General features: G+C 43.9%; 1 protein-coding gene across 1 annotated transcript in view; it reads right to left on the reverse strand.

Moving 5' to 3' along the window:
• USH2A (usherin) overlaps window positions 1-22,398 on the reverse strand; it is a 426,892-nt gene that overhangs the window by 41,674 nt on the left and 362,820 nt on the right. The window contains exons 29-32 of the mRNA XM_044291289.1: window positions 21,667-21,729; window positions 21,121-21,345; window positions 16,786-18,299; window positions 16,051-16,360 (exon numbers count right to left, since the gene is read on the reverse strand). Of these exons, the coding sequence (XP_044147224.1) occupies window positions 16,051-16,360; window positions 16,786-18,299; window positions 21,121-21,345; window positions 21,667-21,729 (2,112 nt within the window). The remainder of the gene's footprint in view (window positions 1-16,050; window positions 16,361-16,785; window positions 18,300-21,120; window positions 21,346-21,666; window positions 21,730-22,398) is intronic.

Genomic DNA, 22,398 nt, shown 5'->3' on the forward strand with positions numbered 1-22,398 from the left:
TTCTCCCCCATTAATGAGGGGTGTAACTCAACAGCTATTTCACAGTGGAGTTTATAGAGCCGAGTGTGTCATCTGAAACAACTCATGGTGACTTCACACTATTGTAGTACTCCAGACCTGGGGGTACTGCTATGGTAAATGGTTTGTAGTATAATGCAATGTAATGTCATGCTATACACTTTCACCAGTAGATGGGGTACAGTTGGCAGTGTTTGGCAACAGGAATAGAACTTACCATCCTATTCTTCTCTCTCTTGGTAGGAGTGGGCTGGTCTGACTTCCTGCCAAGGGAGAGGCAGAGCTAATTAGTGAGTGTGGAAGAGAGTGAAGAGTGAGGGAGCATGCAATCCATCTCCCACTTCTCCAGGCCATGATGATTACAGAGGCAGCTCATCTAGGAGGAACATTGCCCCAGAGAGCCTGGCTCAGTTTCAGGCTATAGAAGATTTGTAAACTACAGCGTATTTTTGTCAGCAGAGTAATCAAGCATTTAAGTTATGTAGACTCTGCTGCTAGCTGAGGGGAAACACGTCAAGACACCACCACCACATTTCAGGACAGGCATAGCTAAACACACTGCAACACACAGTGGACACCTACACTCACAGATGCCAGAGTACAGCCATAGGAAAGGGAATGAGGAGAGAGACATTGTAGCTAGTGAACTTGTGTGTTATCTTCTGCCACATAGCCAGCCAGCATACCCCATTATCTGGGAGGAGAAAGTGCACTTTGAACGAACTGCTGGTGGAAGTGCTGATATTTATTTTCTGCACTCAGTAAGGAAAGACGTTCTTTGTTCTATAATATCAGCCGGATTCTTTCACATCACTTATTCACCACTCCAAACCCCATATGACTTTGCACAGGACTCATACAAACCTATTTGAACTTAGCGAATAATCCTGATGCTATAAAGCAGGCATGCTCAACCTGCGGCCCTCCAGCTGTTGTAAAACTACAACTCCCACAAAGCCCTGCTGTAGGCTGTTCAGGCATGCTGGGAGTTGTAGTTTTGCAACAGCTGAAGGGCCGCAGGTTGAGCATGCCTGCTATAAAGAATCAATCACGTGACAGACTTAACTCTGCTATCAGTGCAGAGGTAGCAGAGCTGAACGTTAGCTGTTTAATTACACTTCTTCAGTGTGCACTGTTTGCAGTACATATCTCAACAGACACCTCCGATGGACCGCTCCAACATGTGCCATCCTGCCATAGGCTCAGAGCGGCATATGTCGACCATTGACTCGGCTTTTAAAAAAACATTTACTGTGCAGTATACATTGTTCTGCCATGGCCCATTTATAGCATAGTGTAGTGCCCTGGAGCGGGGGTACTTTAAAGTCTGGACATTTGGGGACATTTTCCCCTGTTTCCCCTATGCAAAGTTAAAACTTCCTACTTTATTTCTCTTGAAAGGGTTAACTTATACTGTTTATTACTGTGTTACTGCATTTTATATGTATGTTGTGATATATACCCTTTCATTTGCACTATATTGGCAAGGCTCTGTGGAAAGGGTTAATGAATACTGAGAGACTTTTGGGACCCTTATTGAGAAGCTGTTAATTTTCCACAGCTGCCATAGGGTTTAAAGAAAAAGATGTTTTGGAGGGAAAAAGCCAGACATTGTTTACCACTAAAACCAGACAGACTGACCTTCTGAATGTCTGGTTTTAGCTATGTTGTTATGTCTGGAAACTTTTTTTTGTCTGGAAAAACTGCTGTGTCATTGCCATTGAGTATCATTCAAGCTCTAATGTAAGCCTATGAGAGATGGAAAGTGTAACAATGTATCTGTTTGTGCTGAGCTTCTCCACTCCACCCCTCCCACTAGAAAGTTCTAGTCTAGCTAGAAATGGTATATAAGTGCAGTGTCCAACTCCATGTTAGAAGTGGGCCCCTTAAATCTCATGTATGTCATCTTATGCCATTGTCTATTTCCTATGTATTAAGCTACAAATTCCCTACAGCAGGCTCGTAGTTGCATTACACCCAGTCAACACTAGGTGGTGCTATCACATCACATACAGTCCTGATCAAAAGTTTAAGACCACTTGAAAAATGGCAACAAATCATATTTAGCATGGCTGGATCTTAACAAGGTTCCAAGTAGAGCTTCAACATGCAACAAGAAGAAATGGGAGTGAGACAAAACATTTTTTGAGCATTCAATTTAATGAAAACAACAAATAAACTGAAACAGGCTGTTTTTCAGCTGATCAAAAGTTTAGGACCACACCTCCAAAAAAAAACGAAACTCCCCCAAAACAGAAATCCAACTTCCAAACATGAACTAATGAGTAATGAGTAGCTCCGCCGTTATTGTTGATCACTTCAAAAATTAGTTTAGGCATGCTTGATGCAAGCGTTTCCATGAGGTGAGTGGGAACATTTCTCCAAGTGGTGAAGACGGCCACATGAAGGCTATGTACTGTCTGGAACTGTTGTCCATTTTTGTAAACTTCCCTTGCCATCCATCCCCAAAGACCATTATGGCGCCCCCTCCACTGTGGCGCATAGAAAACATCTCAGGTGGGATCTGCTTGTCATGCCAGTAACGTTGGAAACCATCAGGACCATCAAGGTTACATTTTTTCTCATCAGAGAATAAAACTTTCTTCCACCTTTGAATGTCCCATGTTTGGTGCTCTCTTGCAAAGTCCAAACGAGCAGTTCTGTGGCGTTCAAGGAGACGAGGTCTTTGAAGACATTTTTTGTTTTTGAAGCCCTTCAGTCTCAGATGCTGTCTGATGGTTATGGGGCTGCAGTCAGCACGAGTAAGGGCCTTAATTTGGGTCGAGGATCATCCAGTTTCTTGATGGACAGCCAATTGGATCCTCCGGCTCAGTGCTGGTGAAATTCTTTTGGGTCTTCCACTTGACTTTTTTGTTCCAGTACCCTCAGGATCATTTAAGAAATTCCAAATGACTGTATTACTGCGTCCCACCTCAGCAGCTATGGCGCGCAGTGAGAGACCCTGCTAAGGCTACTTTCACACCTGCGTTCAGGTGTCCGCTCGTGAGCTCCGTTTGAAGGGGCTCACGAGCGGCCCTAAACGCAGCCGTCTGGCCCTAATGCATTCTCAGTGGAGGCGGATCCACTGAGAATGCATCCGCCTGCCAGCGCTCAGCCTCCGCTCCGCTCAGTGAGCGGACACCTGAACGCTGCAAGCAGCGTTCGGGTGTCCGCCTGGCCGTGCGAAGGGCGAGCGGATCCGTTCCGACTTACAATGTAAGTCAATGGGGACGGATCCGCTTGAAGATGACACCATATGGCTCAATCTTCAAGCGGATCCGTCCCCCATTGACTTTCAATGTAAAGTCTGAACGGATCCGCTCAGGCTACTTTCACACTTAGAAAATTTTTCTAAGTTCTAATGCAGACGGATCCGATCGAACGCTAGTGTGAAAGTAGCCTTATGCAGTTCAACAACCCGACCACGTTCAAAAAGGGAGAGTTTTTTTTGCCTTTGCCATCACAACGTGTGACTACCTGACAGAGAATGACAATGAATTCTCATCTTTGCACAGATTTGGCCTTTTAAAGGCATATGGTCCTACATTTTTGATCAGCTGAAAAACAGCCTGTTTCAGTTTATTTCTTGTTTTCATTAAATTGAATGCTCAAAAAATGTTTTGTCTCACTCCCATTTCTTCTTGTTGCATGTTGAAGCTCTACTTGGAACCTTGTTAAGATCTAACAATGTAAAATATGATTTTTTGCCATTTTTCAAGTGGTCTTAAACTTTTGTTCAGGACTGTATATAGAACAGGTCGGTCACAGGAAGTCAGATGAGAGCTTAGTGGAGAAGAGGAGAGCATGTAGCTTTTGCTGTGTGCCCCTGGGCACTCCCCAGTAGGGCAAGATATATAGGAAACCAAGCAAAGGGTTACTGGATCCCTTTTTGTAGTGCCACTGTCCAGAAGCCAGAGACAAAGTGGACTTATTGTATTGAAGCAACCTGTGCAAATAATGGAGCAGAAGTCTGATGCCTGCCGCTAGGGATACCGCCCTGTTGGTTGCCAAATTTTAGTCAGAGATCCAAGTACCGAAAGGCTGGTTTATCAGAGCGAGGCCAGAACCAAGGAAAGTATCACTCTCTCACTCAAGTCAAGTTGGAACTTATCTAAAACTTCCCCACCGAGACTTTTGTCTGGAGTTGCAGCTCAGCAATATTTTGTGAACCAAGGCATTATTTGTGTGGATGCTAACTACAAAGCTTCAACTGATCATGATCTGATCATGACTAAGAGCCTGCTGGCTCGAAACATGTCGGTCTGACGGGAGATGTCGGGAGTCTGTGTCCACCAAACTGTATGTACCTTTTGGATATGAAATAAAGACTGTGCAAGATCACATTTAACTACGTGCTGGAAATCTTTCAATTGTTGAAGCTTTGTACTACGAAGTTGGCCTGGCTTCTCCACTGCACGTGCGATTATTGGAGAGCTGGAATCAATTTTCTTTTCTATATGAATGCTAACTACCTCAAGGCAAATATATCAAGTAAAAACTTCCAGTTTGTTTAATTCGTGACACTCTCCTTATTTGGCACTATCTCTCATTGCACCTTACGGTGCTGGCAGCACGTCACCTAAAAACCCATACCACCAAGGGCATCTCAACCACCATCTGGCGGGAATCCCTGTACACCAGAGTGTTCCCCGAAAGAACTGGTGCTAAGCTTCCATTCACTGCACGCTGGCTGAGGGAGCTCTACAGAACCATGAGTAAAACTACTACTACCACCATCGGCCCACCAACACTCACACATACTGCCCCTGCGGTCCAGTCGCTGCATAAGGAGAGCAGTCAAAGCCCCTAGTGTTCTGCAGTTAGGGACCAGTGCTTGGAGGGGAAGACTCATGGCAGTCTGCATGAGTGACCAGAAGAAGATGCTGAGAAGGGGACGCTGTGGCACAGACAATGGGTCAGCAACCCTGTGACCAAGGAGCCACGCAGACTTCTGAATAGAGAGAGAGGGACAGCTAGCTCAGGCCTTTCCTCAGCATCAAACCCTTCTTCTGCCAGGAAGAGACTGGAGAAGCCAGCCCTATGCCTAGCCTGTATTATTTTGCACCTGAATTCCTCCAGTAAAGAAGCACACTGATAAACTGCATACCCTGACTCTCTGTACTTATTGCCCATTGGTGTGCACCACGCCTTAATATCCCTTCTGGGATATAACAGTGTCCAGGGGACCCAATGTACCGTTGGGGCCACCTCAAACCCGGCCACTGCAATAGTGCGGTAGAAAAAATGGCGTGCAGACACATATCACCCTGAGGATGCTCTAGGGGCCTTCATTGTATAGATGATCCCCACTATCATCTCCATGTCCCACTACAAATCTCCTTCTACAAATTTCTGCAACCCCTTAAACCTAATAACCATTCCTCTGACCCCTGCTCCTTTGGTTTCTCTTGCAGGAGCATTATGTAATGCACGCTCTGTCTGTAACAAACTGTCCTACATTCATGAACTTTTTATCTCTGAAAAACTTTCCTTTCTGGGTCTCACAGAAACATGGCTGACACCCTCTGACACCTCCTCCCCTGCTGCACTCTCATATAGTGGATTTCAATTCACTCACACCCCCGCCTCTGCTGCAAACATGGTGGAGGAGTTGGTATTCTCCTATCAGACACCTGCTCCTACAACCCAACTCCACTGTTACCCTCCATTACGCTCACCTCATTTGAAGTACACTCTGTTCGCATCTACTCTCCCTCCAACCTTCAAGTAGCTGTTATTTACCGCCCCCCAGGCCCAGCCACCATCTTTGTTGACTACTTCAAACCTGGCTACTACACTTTCTTTCTGCTGACATTCCCACTATCATCATGGGTGACTTCAACATCCCTATTAACACCTGCCACTCGGCCACCTCTAAACTCCTGTCACTCTCTTCTTCCTTCGGCCTATCACAGTGGTCTTCCGCTCCCACCCACAGAGATGGTCACACTCTGGATCTTATCTTTACCCACCTCTGCTCCCTATCTAACCTTTCTAATTCGCCTCTCCCCCTATCAAATCACAACCTACTCACCTTCTCTTCACTGGTCTCTTCTGCTGCTCCCCCGGTCCACACACTAGCACACCTCCGCAGGAACCTTAAACATGTCGACTTTTGCTTGCTTTCTGACTCTCTACTCCCACTCTCTACCATCTGTTCCCTCCAAGACCCAGATGCTGCCACCACCCTATATAACACCACAATAACTACAGCTCTGGACACTGTTGCCCCCCTCACACACAACAAAACCCCAAAAATCAACCCTGGCACACCAACCTGACCAAAAAACTCAGACAAGCTTCCAGGGCTGCTGAGCGGCGATGGAAGAAATCCCATTCTAAAGATCATTTCACCGCATACAAGCAATTCCTCCTCATATTCAAATCCTGACTTGCTGATGCAAAACAGGCCCACTTCTTATCTCTCATATCTTCCCCGGCTCACAGCCCTAAACAACTTTTTAACACTTTTAACTCCCTTCTCCGTCCCCCAGCGCCCCCACCCTGTCCTCTCATCTCAGCTGAGGACTTTGCCAAATACTTCAAACAAAAGATAGTCAACATCAGAGAAAGTTTCAGTACACAGTCCCACCAGACCCTCCACACAAGTGCTCGGTCCTCTTTTCCCAAAACCTGCTTCTCCACCATTACAGAAGAAAAACTCTTCACTCAACTCTCCAGATCCCATCCCACCTCATCCCTAACCTCACCACAGTGTTTATCCCAGCCCTAACTCATCTCTTCAACCTATCACTAACTTCTGGTATCTTCCCCTCTGCTTTTAAACATGCTACCATTACACCCATCCTCAAAAAGCTTTCACTTGACCCATCTTCTTTGTCCAGTTATCTCCCCATATCACTTCTTCCGTATGCCTTAAAGCTACTTGAACAACATGTCCATTCTGAACTGTTCTCTCACCTCTCCTCCTGCTCCCTCTTTGACCGCCTACAATCTGGCTTCTGACCCCACCACTCGACTGAGACTTCCCTTACCAAAGTAACCAATGAACTACTAACAGCCAAAACCAAGAAACAATACTCTGTCCTCCTTCTCCTTGACCTGTCCTCTGCCTTCAACACTGTTGACCACTCCCTTCTGTTGAAAACTCTCTAATCTCTTGGCATCACTGACCTGGCCCTCTCCTGAATCACATCATACCTCACAGAACGGACATTTTGCATCTCCCACTCCCGCACCACCTCTACGTCTTATTCCCTCTCAGTTGGTGTCCCGCAAGGCTCTGTCCTAGGACCCCTGCTCTTCTCTAGCTACACTTTTGGCCTGGGACAACTCATAGAGTCCCATGGCTTTCAGTATCACTCTTATGCTGGCGACACACAAATCTACCTCTCTGGTCCAGACATCACCACCTTACTATCCAGAATCCCACAATGCCTATCTTCCATATCATCCTTCTTCGCCTCTCGTTTTCTAAAACTTAACATCGATAAAACAGAACTCATCGTCTTTCCCCCATCTTGATCAAATTCCCCAACAGACCTATCTATCATGATCAATGGCTGCCCACTATCCCCGGTCAACCAAGTCTGCTGCCTTGGAGTGACCTTGAATTCTGCCCTTTCCTTCCGACCGCACATCCAAGCCCTTTCCACCACCTGCCGTCTCCAACTCAAAAACATCTCCCGCATCCGCGCTTTCCTCAACATTGAATCTGCAAAAATGCTTGTACATGCCCTCATCATCTCCCGCCTGGACTACTGCAACATTCTCCTCTGTGGCCTCCCATCTAGCAATCTAGCACTCTCGCACCCCTCCAATCTATCCTGAACTCTGCTGCCCGACTAATCCACCTCTCACCCTATTACTCCTCTGCCTCTCCCCTCTGCCAAGCCCTTCACTGGCTCCCCATTGCCCAGCGAATTCACTTCAAAGTACTAACAAATACATACAAGGCCGTCCATAACCTGTCCATAACCTGTCCCCTCCCTACATCTCTGAGCTACTTTCCCGATACATCCCCACACGCACTCTCCGATCCTCACAAGAGCTCCTTCTCTCCTCTCCTCTTATCACCTCTTCCCACAATCGCCTCCAGGATTTCTCCCGCGCATCCCCCATACTCTGGAACTCGCTACCCCAACATATCAGACTCTCACCTACAGTGGAATCCTTCAAAAGAAACCTGAAAACCCACCTATTCAGACAAGCCTACAACCAGTGACCCTGCTGCCTCTATACCGCCATGACCAGCTTCACCCTCACCTATTGTGTCCTTCTCCTATACCATGTAGATTGTAAGCCCTCACGGGCAGGGCCCTCTCTCCTTCTGTACCAGTTTGTAACTCGTCTTGTTTATGATTAGTGCAATTATCTGTATTATGTATGTATACTGCTTTTCATATGTACAGCGCTATGGAATGAACGGCGCTTTAATAATAAATAATAATGATACATTAAATATATATATATATGTTGAGAGCTTTTACCGATGTACACTAACCTAAAGATATATTAGGAACACCATACTAATACGGTGTTGGACCCCCTTTTGCCTTCAAAACTGCCTTAATTCTATGTGGCATTGATTCAACAAGGTGCTGATAGCATTCTTAAGAAATGTTGGCCCATATTGATAGGATAGCATCTTGCAGTTGATGGAGATTTGAGGGATGCACATCCAGGGCACGAAGCTCCCGTTCCACCACATCCCAAAGATGCTCTATTCGGTTGAGATTTTAGTACAGTGAACTCATTGTCATGTTCAAGAAACCAATTTGAAATGATTCGAGCTTTGTGACATGGTGCATTATTCTGCTGGAAGTAGCCATCAGAGGATGGGTACATGGTGGTCATGAAGGGATGGACATGGTCAGAAACAATGCTCAGGTAGCCTGTGGCATTTAAACGATGGCCAATTGGCACTAAGGGGCCTAAAGTGTGCCCAGAAAACATCCCCCACACCATTACACCACCACCACCAGCCTGCACAGTGGTAACAAGGCATGATGGATACATGTTCTCATTCTGTTTACGCCAAATTCGGACTCTACCATTTGAATGTCTCAACAGAAATCGAGACTCATCAGACCAGGCAACATTTTTCCAGTCTTCAACAGTCCAATTTTGGTGAGCTCGTGCAAATTGTAGCCTCTTTTTCCTATTTGTAGTGGTGATGAGTGGTACCCGGTGGGGTCTTCTGCTGTTGTAGCCCACCTTTCTTTCCCATTCTAACATTCAGTTTGGAGTTCAGGAGATTGTCTTGACCAGGACCACAACCCTACATGCATTGAAGCAACTGCCATGTGATTGGTTGACTAGATAATCTCATTAATGAGAAATAGAACAGGTGTTCCTAATAATTCTTTAGGTGAGTGTATATGCCAAATGTGTGGCTGAGACAAGGTGCACAAGGCCTGGAAACTGACATTACAAACTCAGCACTGCTACACATATACTCCAGCTATTATTACATAGCATTTGTATTGTACAGTCGTGGCTAAAAGTTTTGAGAATTACATAAATATTGGAAATTGGAAAAGTTGCTGCTTAAGTTTTTATAATAGCAATTTGCATATACTCCAGAATGTTATGAAGAGTGATCAGATGAATTGCATAGTCCTTCTTTGCCAAGAAAATTAACTTAATCCCAAAAAAACTTTCCACTGCATTTCATTGCTGTCATTAAAGGACCTGCTGAGATCATTTCAGTAATCGTCTTGTTAACTCAGGTGAGAATGTTGACGAGCACAAGGCTGGAGATCATTATGTCAGGCTGATTGGGTTAAAATGGCAGACTTGACCTGTTAAAAGGAGGGTGATGCTTGAAATCATTGTTCTTCCATTGTTAACCATGGTGACCTGCAAAGAAACGCGTGCAGCCATCATTGCGTTGCATAAAAATGGCTTCACAGGCAAGGATATTGTGGCTACTAAGATTGTACCTCAATCAACAATTTATAGGATCATCAAGAACTTCAAGGAAAGATGTTCAATTCTTGTTAAGAAGGCTTCAGGGTGTCCAAGAAAGTCCAGCAAGCGCCAGGATCGTCTCCTAAAGAGGATTCAGCTGCGGGATCGGAGTGCCACCAGTGGAGAGCTTGCTCAGGAATGGCAGCAGGCAGGTGTGAGCGCATCTGCACGCACAGTGAGGCGAAGACTTTTGGAAGATGGCCTGGTGTCAAGAAGGGCAGCAAAGAAGCCACTTCTCTCCAAATAAAACATCAGGGACAGATCTTCTGCAGAAAATATGGTGAATGGACTGCTGAGGACTGGGGCAAAGTCATATTCTCTGATGAAGCCTCTTTCCGATTGTTTGGGGCATCAGGAAAAAGGCTTGTCCGGAGAAGAAAAGGTGAGCGCTACCATCAGTCCTGTGTCATGCCAACAGTAAAGCATCCTGAGACCATTCATGTGTGGGGTTGCTTCTCATCCAAGGGAGTGGGCTCACTCACAATTTTGCCCAAAAACACAGCCATGAATAAAGAATGGTACCAAAACACCCTCCAACAGCGACTTCTTCCAACAATCCAACAGCAGTTTGGTGAAGAACAATGCATTTTCCAGCACGATGGAGCACCGTGCCATAAGGCAAAAGTGATAACTAAGTGGCTCGGGGACCAAAACGTTGAAATTTTGGGTCCATGGCCTGGAAACTCCCCAGATCTTAATCCCATTGAGAACTTGTGGTCAATCCTCAAGAGGCGGGTGGACAAACAAAAACCCACTAATTCTGACAAACTCCAAAAAGTGATTATGAAAGAATGGGTTGCTATCAGTCAGGAATTGGCCCAGAAGTTGATTGAGAGCATGCCCAGTCGAATTGCAGAGGTCCTGAAAAAGAAGGGCCAACACTGCAAATACTGACTCTTTGCATAAATGTCATGTAATTGTCGATAAAGGCCTTTAAAATGTATGAAGTGCGTGTAATTATATTTCACTACATCACAGAAACAACTGAAACAAAGATCTAAAAGCAGTTTAGCAGCAAACTTTGTGAAAACTAATATTTGTGTCATTCTCAAAACTTTTGGCCACGACTGTACATACTGGTTATAGGTAACCTGGAGACCCAGCCCAGACAAAGTTTATTAGATATTCAGTAATGAGAATTGTCTGCGTTGTCCTACCAATAGAAAGCGAGCGATTTGCGGACGAGATAAAACTCAGCACTTATTAAGCGCATTTCCACCAAATCTGCATGAGAATTAAATTTCACTTTCATCAAGAAGTGAATAACATATGGGAGAAGGTGTAATCTTATTTATCAAAAATCATTTGTATAATTAAACACGAATAATGCAAAAGGTCGGGAGGGGTGAGGATTTGCATGAGAAAGTCCTTTGTGGGATGTCACTCGCAATAGACAGAGTATATGGATGGGAAGGTTTATAGGGTTAAATTAGGCTCAATAATGGCCAATTACACAGTGATCAATCAGGAAGATTGATCTAAATGGCAATACAAAACGACTGCCTAAGCGATTTTCTCCACCATATTCCTTACTAAGCTTTTGTGTTTTTCTGTAGTTTTCACCTCGGCTTGAATTTGTTGTTTATTCTTAGTTTTTGTGTTACTTTGTTTCACCCTATATGTGGTAATTTCTACAAGTGCATCATAACAAAAAAAATAGCACTGTCCAGCACTGCTACATCAGCTATCGTGGACTGCCATCTCAACTCTGCGGATGTGTTTGCAGAAATCATAGCGGCCTGTAAGCATTATTCAGATTATTCAGACTTGGCCCCTCACTGAGGTCTCGTTCACATTTCGGAGTCCGTTTGACCCATCCATGAAGGATCTGTGTGTCTGTTTTTTGCCCTCCGTATGTCCTCCGCATTTCAAGGATGCTGCGCAGCTGAAAATTAATTTCCAGAGCATCTCCTACCAGTGGTCAGTGAAAAACGGACCAAACACGGATGACATCTGTGTTGTGTCGGTGATTTTTCACAGACTCATACACTTCAATCTGCATTACAGGCCAAAGTAGTGCATGACCCACAGTCAGTAAAAAAAACTACAGATGTGTGAACAAACACATAAAAATCAATGGGTACGTGCGCTGTCCGTGGAAAATGCGGGCAGCATATGTCAGTGAAAAAAAAACGGAAATGTGAGCTTGGGCGAAATATACCATGCCTTTAGGCTGGGGCTACATAGTAACATGCGACATGGCGATCACGATGTGCATTGCGACATAATATGCCCTGTCTTTAAGCATGTGACCTGTTATGATTGGATTTTTGGGTTGCGAGTGACTGCCCTCATAGAACACAATGCAAGTGGCATGTGAGCGGGACTTGTTATCGACTTTTCTGCGATTTGCTTATTTTTTCACAGGCAGATTGCAGCTCTAAAGTAGTCACTTGATGACAAGTTGCAAACAATTTGTAGGTTGCGCAACTTTTGTGAGACTTGCAGTCGTATGACACGTCCCAAAGAGAACTAGATCGCAACGCTCATGCACGGCCACCCTCCGTTCATTTTTATGGGAGTACCAAAAATAGCCGACTGAATAGAGCGGTGGCTGCGCTTGCGCGGTGCGCTCTTCATCCTTCATCCATTTCTATGGCAATTTTCAGTGCTTCCAAAATAAATGGAGGGCAGACGCGCAAGTTCACTGCGCTCTCCGAACTTTGGCCACTCCATTCTAGAGATAGGTGTCAGTCCCAGAGGTGGGACCCGCACCTATCTGACATTGGTAACACATCCTAACGAGGGGGTTATCAGCTGCTTTTGGGCAAGCTGCAGGCAACCAGGAAAGGTAAATGTAGAATTACATGGCATCCATTCAGGTGCATGGTCATCCTTATAATACAAATACATCTCGAATATGCAAAATTGGGAGCCACTCGTACACATCGTATCTTTGTTTTACGGTGTCTTCAGGAGACCACAACTTTTTATGAACCCACAAATTTGTAGCTTGTTCACAGTGTGATGTTTCAGACACAGGGGGAAATAGTATGGACCCACTAAGTGCTTATGAGTCGGTAATACGGGTCCAAAGGTTGTCCAAAAAAAGAAGCAGCAAATGTTTGAAATGGAAAATAAAAAGTCAATCCTGCACCGATCCAGCACAGATGCTTCAGTGGCCTACAGGCTACCAGTGATACTGGCCACATGTTATAGCTACTGGTATCGGATCGACAGGAGAGTACTCTTTTTTGTTTATTTTTTTGGCATTGTTTTTGAACAACTTGACACCTAAAAATGAAAAATTTGTATTTTGAATTTTTGGAGGTGTAGAAACGCCTAGTCTGAATGTGCCTTTATTTCCATCTACAGGCAGCATTCTGGTGCACATGTGAGGCCTGGGCTATATCAGCCAGTCTTGGGTGGGGCTCAGAGCTCTCTGCCTCCTCCCATTGTGTGCATGGTCACATGCTGGAGGTTACTGGGAGATTGCTTTGAGTCGGACCTTGCGCTCCTGTAATTCGCCCACTGGCTCCTGGTATTGCCCATACGGCCCAGGTAGGTTTAGCGTTAGGTTCCCGAGCTACTTGAGAAACCTTGGCGCTGTGCTCGGGCTCAGACATGTCCTCCGAGCAGGATATGTTGGCTAATTCTCAATTTTACACCAGAATGAGGGTTAGTAAGACCGCAGAGTGCACCTGTCTTTGTTTTTGTTATGTTAAAAATGAAAAATTCCAAAAAAGATCATAAAGTTATATTACAAAGATACCAGCTCTGACTATACAGTTTAGCCAATGACAATCTAAGGTGGAACTACATGTAATAAAATTATAGAAATGATACCAATTTCTAGAAAATAAAGCATTTCACCAATCAGAATACATTCCCGTCATTGTACAACATGCAAACAGGACGAAAAACCCTATAAAGCCATTATAAATAGGTGGAAACAAAACACTTAAGGCAAGTCATTTAATAATCAGTTTCCTATGGGTGTGTAATGAAATAGTTATGGTTTTCCCATGAGAGCGATAAAGAGATATTAAAAGGTCTTTCCAATATCTTTAATAGCTAAGGGCAACAGCTGATTCAATAGATTCGATCAAAATCACCAGTTCCTCAGCTGCCGGTGATTTATCGCCCCTGCTCCTTCCAGTCATCACTCATCTTAGTTTGCTTTTCACCGCTCATAAATTATGCCTCATAAATAAAAATACACAATCAAGAAAATCATATCAATTCATCCACAGTGAATAAATAGCTGCCCCATAGCACTCTCCCGCTGTCTACTCAACAGACCTGTTTTATATTTCATGCTAGCGGTTTCTAATAGGCCGCTTCGCCCACGTCTGTCTGCACGGACAAAATATTTCACTTTGTGGGTAAGTGGAACAACGTTACAGATTTGTTAAAAGGATGGAGAAATAACCAGAATTATAGATGGAAATTGGCAAAATGTTTAATTTGAGGCACAGCATGGGGGCCAAGATCTACCCCATTAGTTAGATTTCGGGTGAATGTTAAGGGTCGGAATGGCTCAACATTAGATGAGTAGATCCTACGTTGAGTCCATCCAAAACATCCAGTCCATGAGGTCAAGCCATGGCCAAACCTCTGAAGCTTAAAGGGCATCTGTCAGCAGATTTGTACCTATGACACTGGCTGACCTGTTACATGTGCGCTTTGCAGCTGAAGACATCTGTGTTGGTCCCATGTTCATATGTGCCAGCATTGCTGAGAAAAATGATGTTTTAATATATGCAAATGAGCTTCTAGGAGCAATAGGGGTTTTGCCGTTACAGCCAGAGGCTCTGCTCTTTGTGCAACTACCGCGCCCTCTCCACTTTGATTGACAGGCCAGGCGTGATCAAGATTACAGTGTCTGGCACTATCAATCAAAGTGCAGAGTGCGCGGCAGCTGCAGAGAGAGCAGGGTCTCTGGGTGTAACGGCAACACCCCCGTTTCTCCTAGAGGCTCATTTGCATATGAACATGGGACCAACACAGATGCCTTCAGCAGCCAAGAGCACATGCAACAGGTCAGCCAGTGTCATAGGTACAAATCTGCTGACAGATGCCCTTTAAAGGGTTATTACCTTCATAGATGCAGGTTCTACTTCTGAGGCCCACACTTATCTTGAGTACAGCGGTCCCACCGACCTCTGTCCCACCTAGTGAGGCAGCTGATGGCTACCACATCCATGTGGGAAATGAATGGAGAGGTAGCCAGGTTGGACTGGCCCACTAGAAGATCCATTGGGCAAGCTATTCTGAAGCTCATAAGCTTACTTCCATAATTAATTTATAATAGGTCTGAGTCGCACCTCTGGGGTCTTCACTTATGTTAACAACCGAGGTCCCTTACTCCCTTGACACCTGGTGAGGCAGTCGCTTAAAGCTATATCCAGGTTGTGAGTGAATGGAGAGATAGCTGGGTTGGAATAGCCTACCAGAAGACACAGTATTATTTCGTGGGCCAATCCAAACCACAGGCCATGAGGTCCGGCGTTGGGCAAACCTGTCTGAAGCTTAAATTGCTATCCACGTCACAGGAAATTATTAACCATTCACAGGACATGCCATAAAAATATGATAGGAGCAGGCTTCCCATTCTGGGACGCACACCTATGTCAAGAGCATGGATCCCCCAATCCCTATCCTGCCTGATGGGGCGGTCACTGACCTTTGTTAAAGATGCCCTCAATCAGGGCCAAATAAGTTTGCTCTACTGCTCCAAATTATCTAAGTGCAAGCGCCATATTGTAATGGCTTCACATTAACATTAGTACAGCATATGTCATGTATGACACATCAGGGAGGAGGGTCCTCTTGGAACTTGAGTGAATAAGGCATTAGCCGAGAGCTGGAGGATTTAGGGGCCATCTTACTTAATCAAGAATGATATCCACATCTCTATCACCTTTAATGATGTGGACAGCATATGTGAAATGATAAAAAAGGTCTTTATTGTGTGTAAAGTGGTGAATGTTTTTTGAATGTGGTCCAGAAACACTTGAGTACCTCTGTATATATTCCATATTTAAAGGTTTCTTCTTCCCCCTAGTAAAGCATGTTTTTAACAGATGGGGTATCATTCCAATATTCCACTATATTAGCTAAAGCTTCTTCCACCAACTCTCACAGTGGACATCATACCTGATACTCATACTCTGTATATGGCAGCAAAGCCACATCCTGAAATGACAGTGAGGACCCATTGAAGACCAACTCTGTGGACATAATTTCTTTGGGGTCATTTTTCCTCCTTCGATAAACATCATATCTTATGATTTTCCCGTTTGGTTGTTGTGGACTGTTCCAAGCCAGTAATGGAGCTTGAGTGTTTTTCTGGACATCAATGAGTGGAGCAGGTTGTGATTCTGGGGGAGCCTCCATGGTATGACCAGTCATCCACTCACTTACAACACATCCGAGTAGAGTGCAGGCTTCAACTCTTGCTTCATACCTGAAAAACAAGAAAAATTGGTGGTTTATCTTCCATGGATGTTCTTGTGAACATGATTGAAAATGTTATGCATTTCGGGATGACCTTAGGTGGAGACAGAACATGATTTTAATCTCCTGGGACCCAATGCAAAACATGTGACATGGCCCATATCTACCATGTGCCATTCATAATAATGGTGTCCTCTTAGGTGGCAGAGGTGTGTTTGGCTTCCTCAGGTACCTGGGCCACATGGGACCGTTGCCCCTTATATATAGCATTCCCACACCCCTACTTGGCAAAAAATATCCTATAATTTTTACCATGTTTTTGAAGACATTTACCCACACTATCCAGCCTTCCACTGTAAACTATAGAACGATGATCATTCTGGCCATTTATGCATGTGTTCGGTCTACAGCCATCATTTACATTTTTGGACTTACTGTGTATATGGCTTCAGGTCCTTTATTACATAAGAGTGGTCATTTGGAGAAAGAAAAGAGCTGTTAAAGGTATACTGTTTGTCCTTCATTTCAGATGGGTGATAAATATAAAGAGTATAATTGTGTATAGGCCCATTAGCCTTCAGAGGATCTCTCCAAGTAATCAATATCTTATTGGCACTTTTTGCATGAAGTCTTGGTGGTTCCATACCAGAAGGCAAGGATGGTTGGGTCTTTATACTTGCAGGTGAGCTTGTACAACTCCCCTGGCTATTGCTGGCTTGTACAGTGTAAGTATATTCTGTTCCCGGTTCCAACCCAAAGTCATGATAGTGAATATCCAAACCCGTGTAAATCAGTAGACCATCTCTACGTAGCTCATAGTTTGCAATCTCTCCATTAGGTTTTTCGGGACTTTGCCATGAGATTTTAATGGACTGTGCACTTGTCACTACAAAACTTGGTTCTTTCATGTGAAATGGACGAGCTTCCTTTGTTCTGACCAATGTATTCGAGCTACTCGTACAACCGCCATTGGTGCAAGCAACCAGGCTTATATTATAGATGGTGAAGGGTTGAAGGTTGGATACAACTATTGATAATCTGGTTCCAACAAAGTATGTCTCATTATCAAACTTTACAATATATTTAGTGATTTCCCCATTCTGCATTGATGGTGGAGACCAAGACACGTTGACTTCTGTTGCACTAAGGGCTTCAGCAGTGGGTGGGTTTAGTGCACTAGGTGGACCTTCTAACGTTCTTATGTGTGTAGCATCACTAATGGTACAACCTCCTAATGTGCAGGCTACTATGGAGTAAGTGTACTCGGAATAAGGAAGCAAATCTTCATCTGTATAATTTAATGTTGCATAGTCAAAATTAAAGGGTAACGTTAAATTATTTTTCTTAAGCATGTAATACAATATTTTCCCATTGTCTTCTTCTGGCTTGGTCCATTGGATGACAATATGGTTGGGATTTTGAGAGTCATAGGATAACTTAGGTGGAGGAATAAAAGTGGGTGCTGCTTGACTGGTTTGACCAACTGTCCATATACTATCTGTGTACCCAACCGAGTTCCACACCCGAACCTTATACTCATAATCCGTCCAAGGTTTCAGTCCTCCATCTGTATAGATAAATCTCATAGGCTCCGTGTTCAGTTGTCTAAACACAACACTTTCAGCAATGGTCTTCCGGTTCCCCAAAGAATTTTCCTGTGTGGACCTTTTAATGATCTCATATTGTATAATTTTTCCATTTGAATGGATCGGAGGTGACCAGGTTAGTTGAATATGAGTAGCATTGAGTGGTTTGATTTGAGGTGGGAGCTGAGATACAGGAGAAGCTTCATCTGTCTGGACACGATGTGGGAAAGTCTGGGTACAGCCGGCTGCAGTACAAGCTTCAAGTACCAAAGTATAAACTGTGAAGGGTTCAAGGCGACGGAGAAAAAATTGTTGGGATAGACCGCTGTATTCAAGACTGCCATCACTATATACGTTATACATCTGGAAAACAAAAACATGTATAGATAAAACTAGCTTCTGTTCACAGTTCAACTGGTCATTGTTACTTCATCTATAGATACCATCACATAGGAATCCATTACTAAAGTTGGCCATACAGCTATCTCTATCTACCTGTATACCTGCATGCTGGGCTCAGCCTAAAATGCATGTGTTCTGAATCAGGAGAAAGCATTAAGCTGCCTCCTGAAACTTCTGACGATGGGTTATATCTTCGAGCTCAAAAGGATTGATTATGTTTAAACCCAACTTCATGATCCATCTCTCCCCCAACATCTGCCATCTGGAGAGAGTTTAGAGGCCCCCCACATATTAAATCGTTGGCTGGTCCTACCAAAATTATTGGGCTTGGGCAACATGTGCCTTTCCTATCTTTGCCCGTCTAAACAATAGCAAGACATTAAGGGTAGTTTCACACCCCTGTTTAGCTGATCTGAAAGGCTGTCCCAGCAGAGAACAGCTTTCCAGAGTTCACAGGATCTAGCCTAGCTGGATACTGCCATTTACCTTGGGCCCCTATTGACCATAATGGGATCCGGCCACTTTCCGGCATTAGTGCCGTTGTTTGTCCGACCGAACACCGACACTTATGCTAGAAAGTGTTTTTGTCTGGTGGGAATCCAGCATTTCACCAGAAGGCAGCCAGATCCCCACCAGATGCCCAGGGAGTCAGTAGGGTATTGCTGTGAATAGCAGTATCCAGCTAGGCCGGATTCGGTGAATTCTGGAAAGCTGTTCATTGCCGGAACAGCCTTTCAGATCAGTTAAACGGAGGTGTGAACCTTCCCTAAGCAACTCAACTTGTGTTATGAAGAGATTACAGCTGCCAAGCAATGTGACCAAAGGCAATAGCCGCCAAGTACTCCAGACGAACCTTACATTTGAAGACGTAAAGGCTATGTACATTTCTTATTATTGTCCCAATAAATCCAAAATGAAAAATGAATGAACTTTGCAATAAATCCTAAATAAAAAAATGTTTTGTTTCTACAACTGCCTATCCATAGTAAAAACAGGTAAATATTTATTTCTGTTTGTAACCCTGCCGTCTTGCAGTTATATACTTTCTTCCATTTGTCTCCTTCTATGTCCCAACATACATTTTGTAGGTTAGAAGGACAGATAAAAAGGGAATATGACAGGAAGATTAGACTACACAGAGTTTGTTGTCTGTTACCATGGATACACACTGTCAGGGGCAGTGGGTGTGGAACCACTGTGTCAAGCAACCAGTTTGACTTTAGGCTAGACCTAAAGGTCATTATCTTGGCAGTCCCCTGGTTTTCACCCTTTAACCCCTATACAGGGATCTGGACAATGGATGCAAGGGAGCCACCAGACCACAACCTTTTCGAATTGCCCACAGTGGTCAAAGACACCCGTGGGAATCACTGAGGGATCAGGCAAAAGCATACGTCAGAAACAGACCAAGGGCAGGACAGGCAGGGTATGTGTGAATCCATAAAACAGTCCAAGAGTCAGAGCAGGCAGCACAGGATCAGTAGGTAAACAGGCACAGATCAGGTCAGGCAGCAGAAGGTCAGAATCCAGGAATCAGGCAGAAGTTGGTGCACGGTCAGACAATCAGAAGCAGCACACCTTAGCAGGAACTAGCAATCTACTTAATCTATTACTCAGGCAGAGAATGAGTGAAACGGCACAGTATATATAGCAGAAACTAATTAACAAATAGAAAACAGAAGTACACAGCAGAAGCATACAGAGGCAAGGAAGGTATTAACCCTCGCTCTACTGGAGAAGGAGGTAAGGTTCAATGAAGAAACCCAGGGTGAGTGGAACAGTGCCCATGTCCGACTAAAATAGAAGGGTAGTGGCGGGCACGAACTGCCAACATAAAACATATAGTCTGCATAAGATCTGTATAAAGCAAATGGTAGTACATTTCTAATTAGGACTTATTGCAAAGTTGCTTCATTAGTTATTTTAGATTTATTGGGAGAATACAAAAAAAAAAAAGTTTTGTCTATGGCAGTGGAAATCTTTTATAACTTCTGGATAACATGCATAATAATATAGGGTGTAAGAGGAGCCTGACCAAAAATGCATTTCTCTCTTTGGCTGAATCTCCCCTTCACAGGAAAGAGAATGGCCAAGGATTTCTGGCATTTCCCATAAATACATTACTGGTTGATCTCACCAAAAGCAAGATTGGTAAGATATAATGTAATGGGGCACCTTATCTAATCACCAGCACATATAATCACCAGTCAGATAATTGTAATTCTGGACTAGACTGTAATCGGGGATGTGTGAATAGGAGTATAGATTGGTAGAGACAAGGTCACTGGCAGAGTGAAGATTATGTATAAGATCTGGAGGTTATCCAAGGGATATAGGCAGTAACTGGTTGGACATAGCTTAGAAGCTTAGTACTTGGACATGTATTCTCTGCTTAATAAGTAGCAAGGGAGCGACTAGGGATTGACAAATGTGGGAAAGCAAGGAGGTTACAAAAGATTACTGAGGGTCAGATGAGAGAGTCCAATGTTTTCCCATAAGGGTACCTTCACTTGCGGTAGATTTTTTTTGCTACTGAATATCAGCTCTATTCATCTGAATGGGGTTGTTTTGGTTGCAAGCACTTGGATTTCTGAAGGCCTCAATCAGGAATGGATTTTCACTAGCAGAAATGTTCTGCAACAATATCTGCCACGTGTGAAGGCAACCCAAGTGGAAGAAAATGGCGGTAATACTCCGTGATAAGTTTCAACTTTTGTGTCTACAGTAAGGGGAACAATCTTGACCTTACATAAGTAATATTTTACCACCAGTAATATTTTACCATCAGTACTCCATTAGTTCTAGTCGGTTGAGACCATCTGAGGAGTAACGCTCTGCCATTTTCTGTCTTCTCCACTGTGACGTTAAGGGTGCTTGGTGCAGCCTCCAACGTCTTTATGGAAATCCATCCACTGGACACGGTCCCAGCACTATTGGAGGCCTTGATACAGATGTGATACATTGAAAATGGATGTAGCCCAAAGACCTTTGCCTGGTATATCGTTCCCTAAAACAAAGACAAACACGACAGATAACTCAAAGTAGTGATCTGTAGGTTATTTACAAAAAAAGGGAAAGTGTGATTTCTCAATGACATTACAAAAATGAAGCTTTCTGCAAAATGCAGAAGAAAGAGGCAGGGGCTCTGTTGGTCACAGTAGAAGGTTGCACTTAAACCAAAATGTAGATCATAGTAAATAGTCAAAAGAAACCATAAATTAGATCAGCAGAAGGCTGGGATGTCTACCATGAGTTGTCATGGATTGCCCTTCAAAAATGTTTTTTTTTTATTATGATGATGGTTATGACTGATGTCACCAAATCCTACCTGACTGCAGTCGTAATGGGGAATTCTCATCTTAAAGACATTTGAAGCATATCCAAAAACTATCTAAAAAATGTTTAATAGATGCAGGTCACACCTCTGGGAACTGCACCAAGCTCCAGAAAACATGGTCCACTGCCCCCTACTTGCCAGGTGAGGTGGCCTCAAGCTGTTGCATTCAGGAAGAGAATGAATGGAGAGGCAGCCCATTTATTTTCTATGAGAGTTAGCATGTTCAGCTGTTTCCGTAACTCCAAAAGTAGTGAACGGAGAGAGTTGTGCAGATGCACGGCCTGGATGTGGAAGCTAGAGGCTGCCTCACAGGGACCTCTGTTCTGGAGATGATTATAGGTCCTAGAGATGGCTATGCCATAAATGTCAGTGTTGGGAAGACCCTTTTATGCAGGTCTTAATGTTTCTTTCATCTGACCTCATCAAGTTTGCTGGGCTACCATAAACTATTTGTCTGGATGATGGTATATATATTGTACATATCAGGGATTTAATTTTCATGCTTCATCCTGCAGTTTCCCCACCAATAGCTGTCCTCTATAGATATTAACTTGCAATGTGAAATTAAATTCTGGGGTGACATAAGCCTAAATGGGTTTTCTCATGAATCATTTTCACAGCGAAGTCCTGAAAGCTGTTAATACCTATAGTTTGCACTGTTTCTAGCACAAAAAATACCTTTTCTTCATTTTTGCTTCTATGTTTGCTACTAATCTTTGCTTC

This window comes from Bufo gargarizans, chromosome 4 (genome assembly GCF_014858855.1).
Source record: "Bufo gargarizans isolate SCDJY-AF-19 chromosome 4, ASM1485885v1, whole genome shotgun sequence".
Taxonomy (NCBI): Eukaryota; Metazoa; Chordata; class Amphibia; order Anura; family Bufonidae; genus Bufo; species Bufo gargarizans.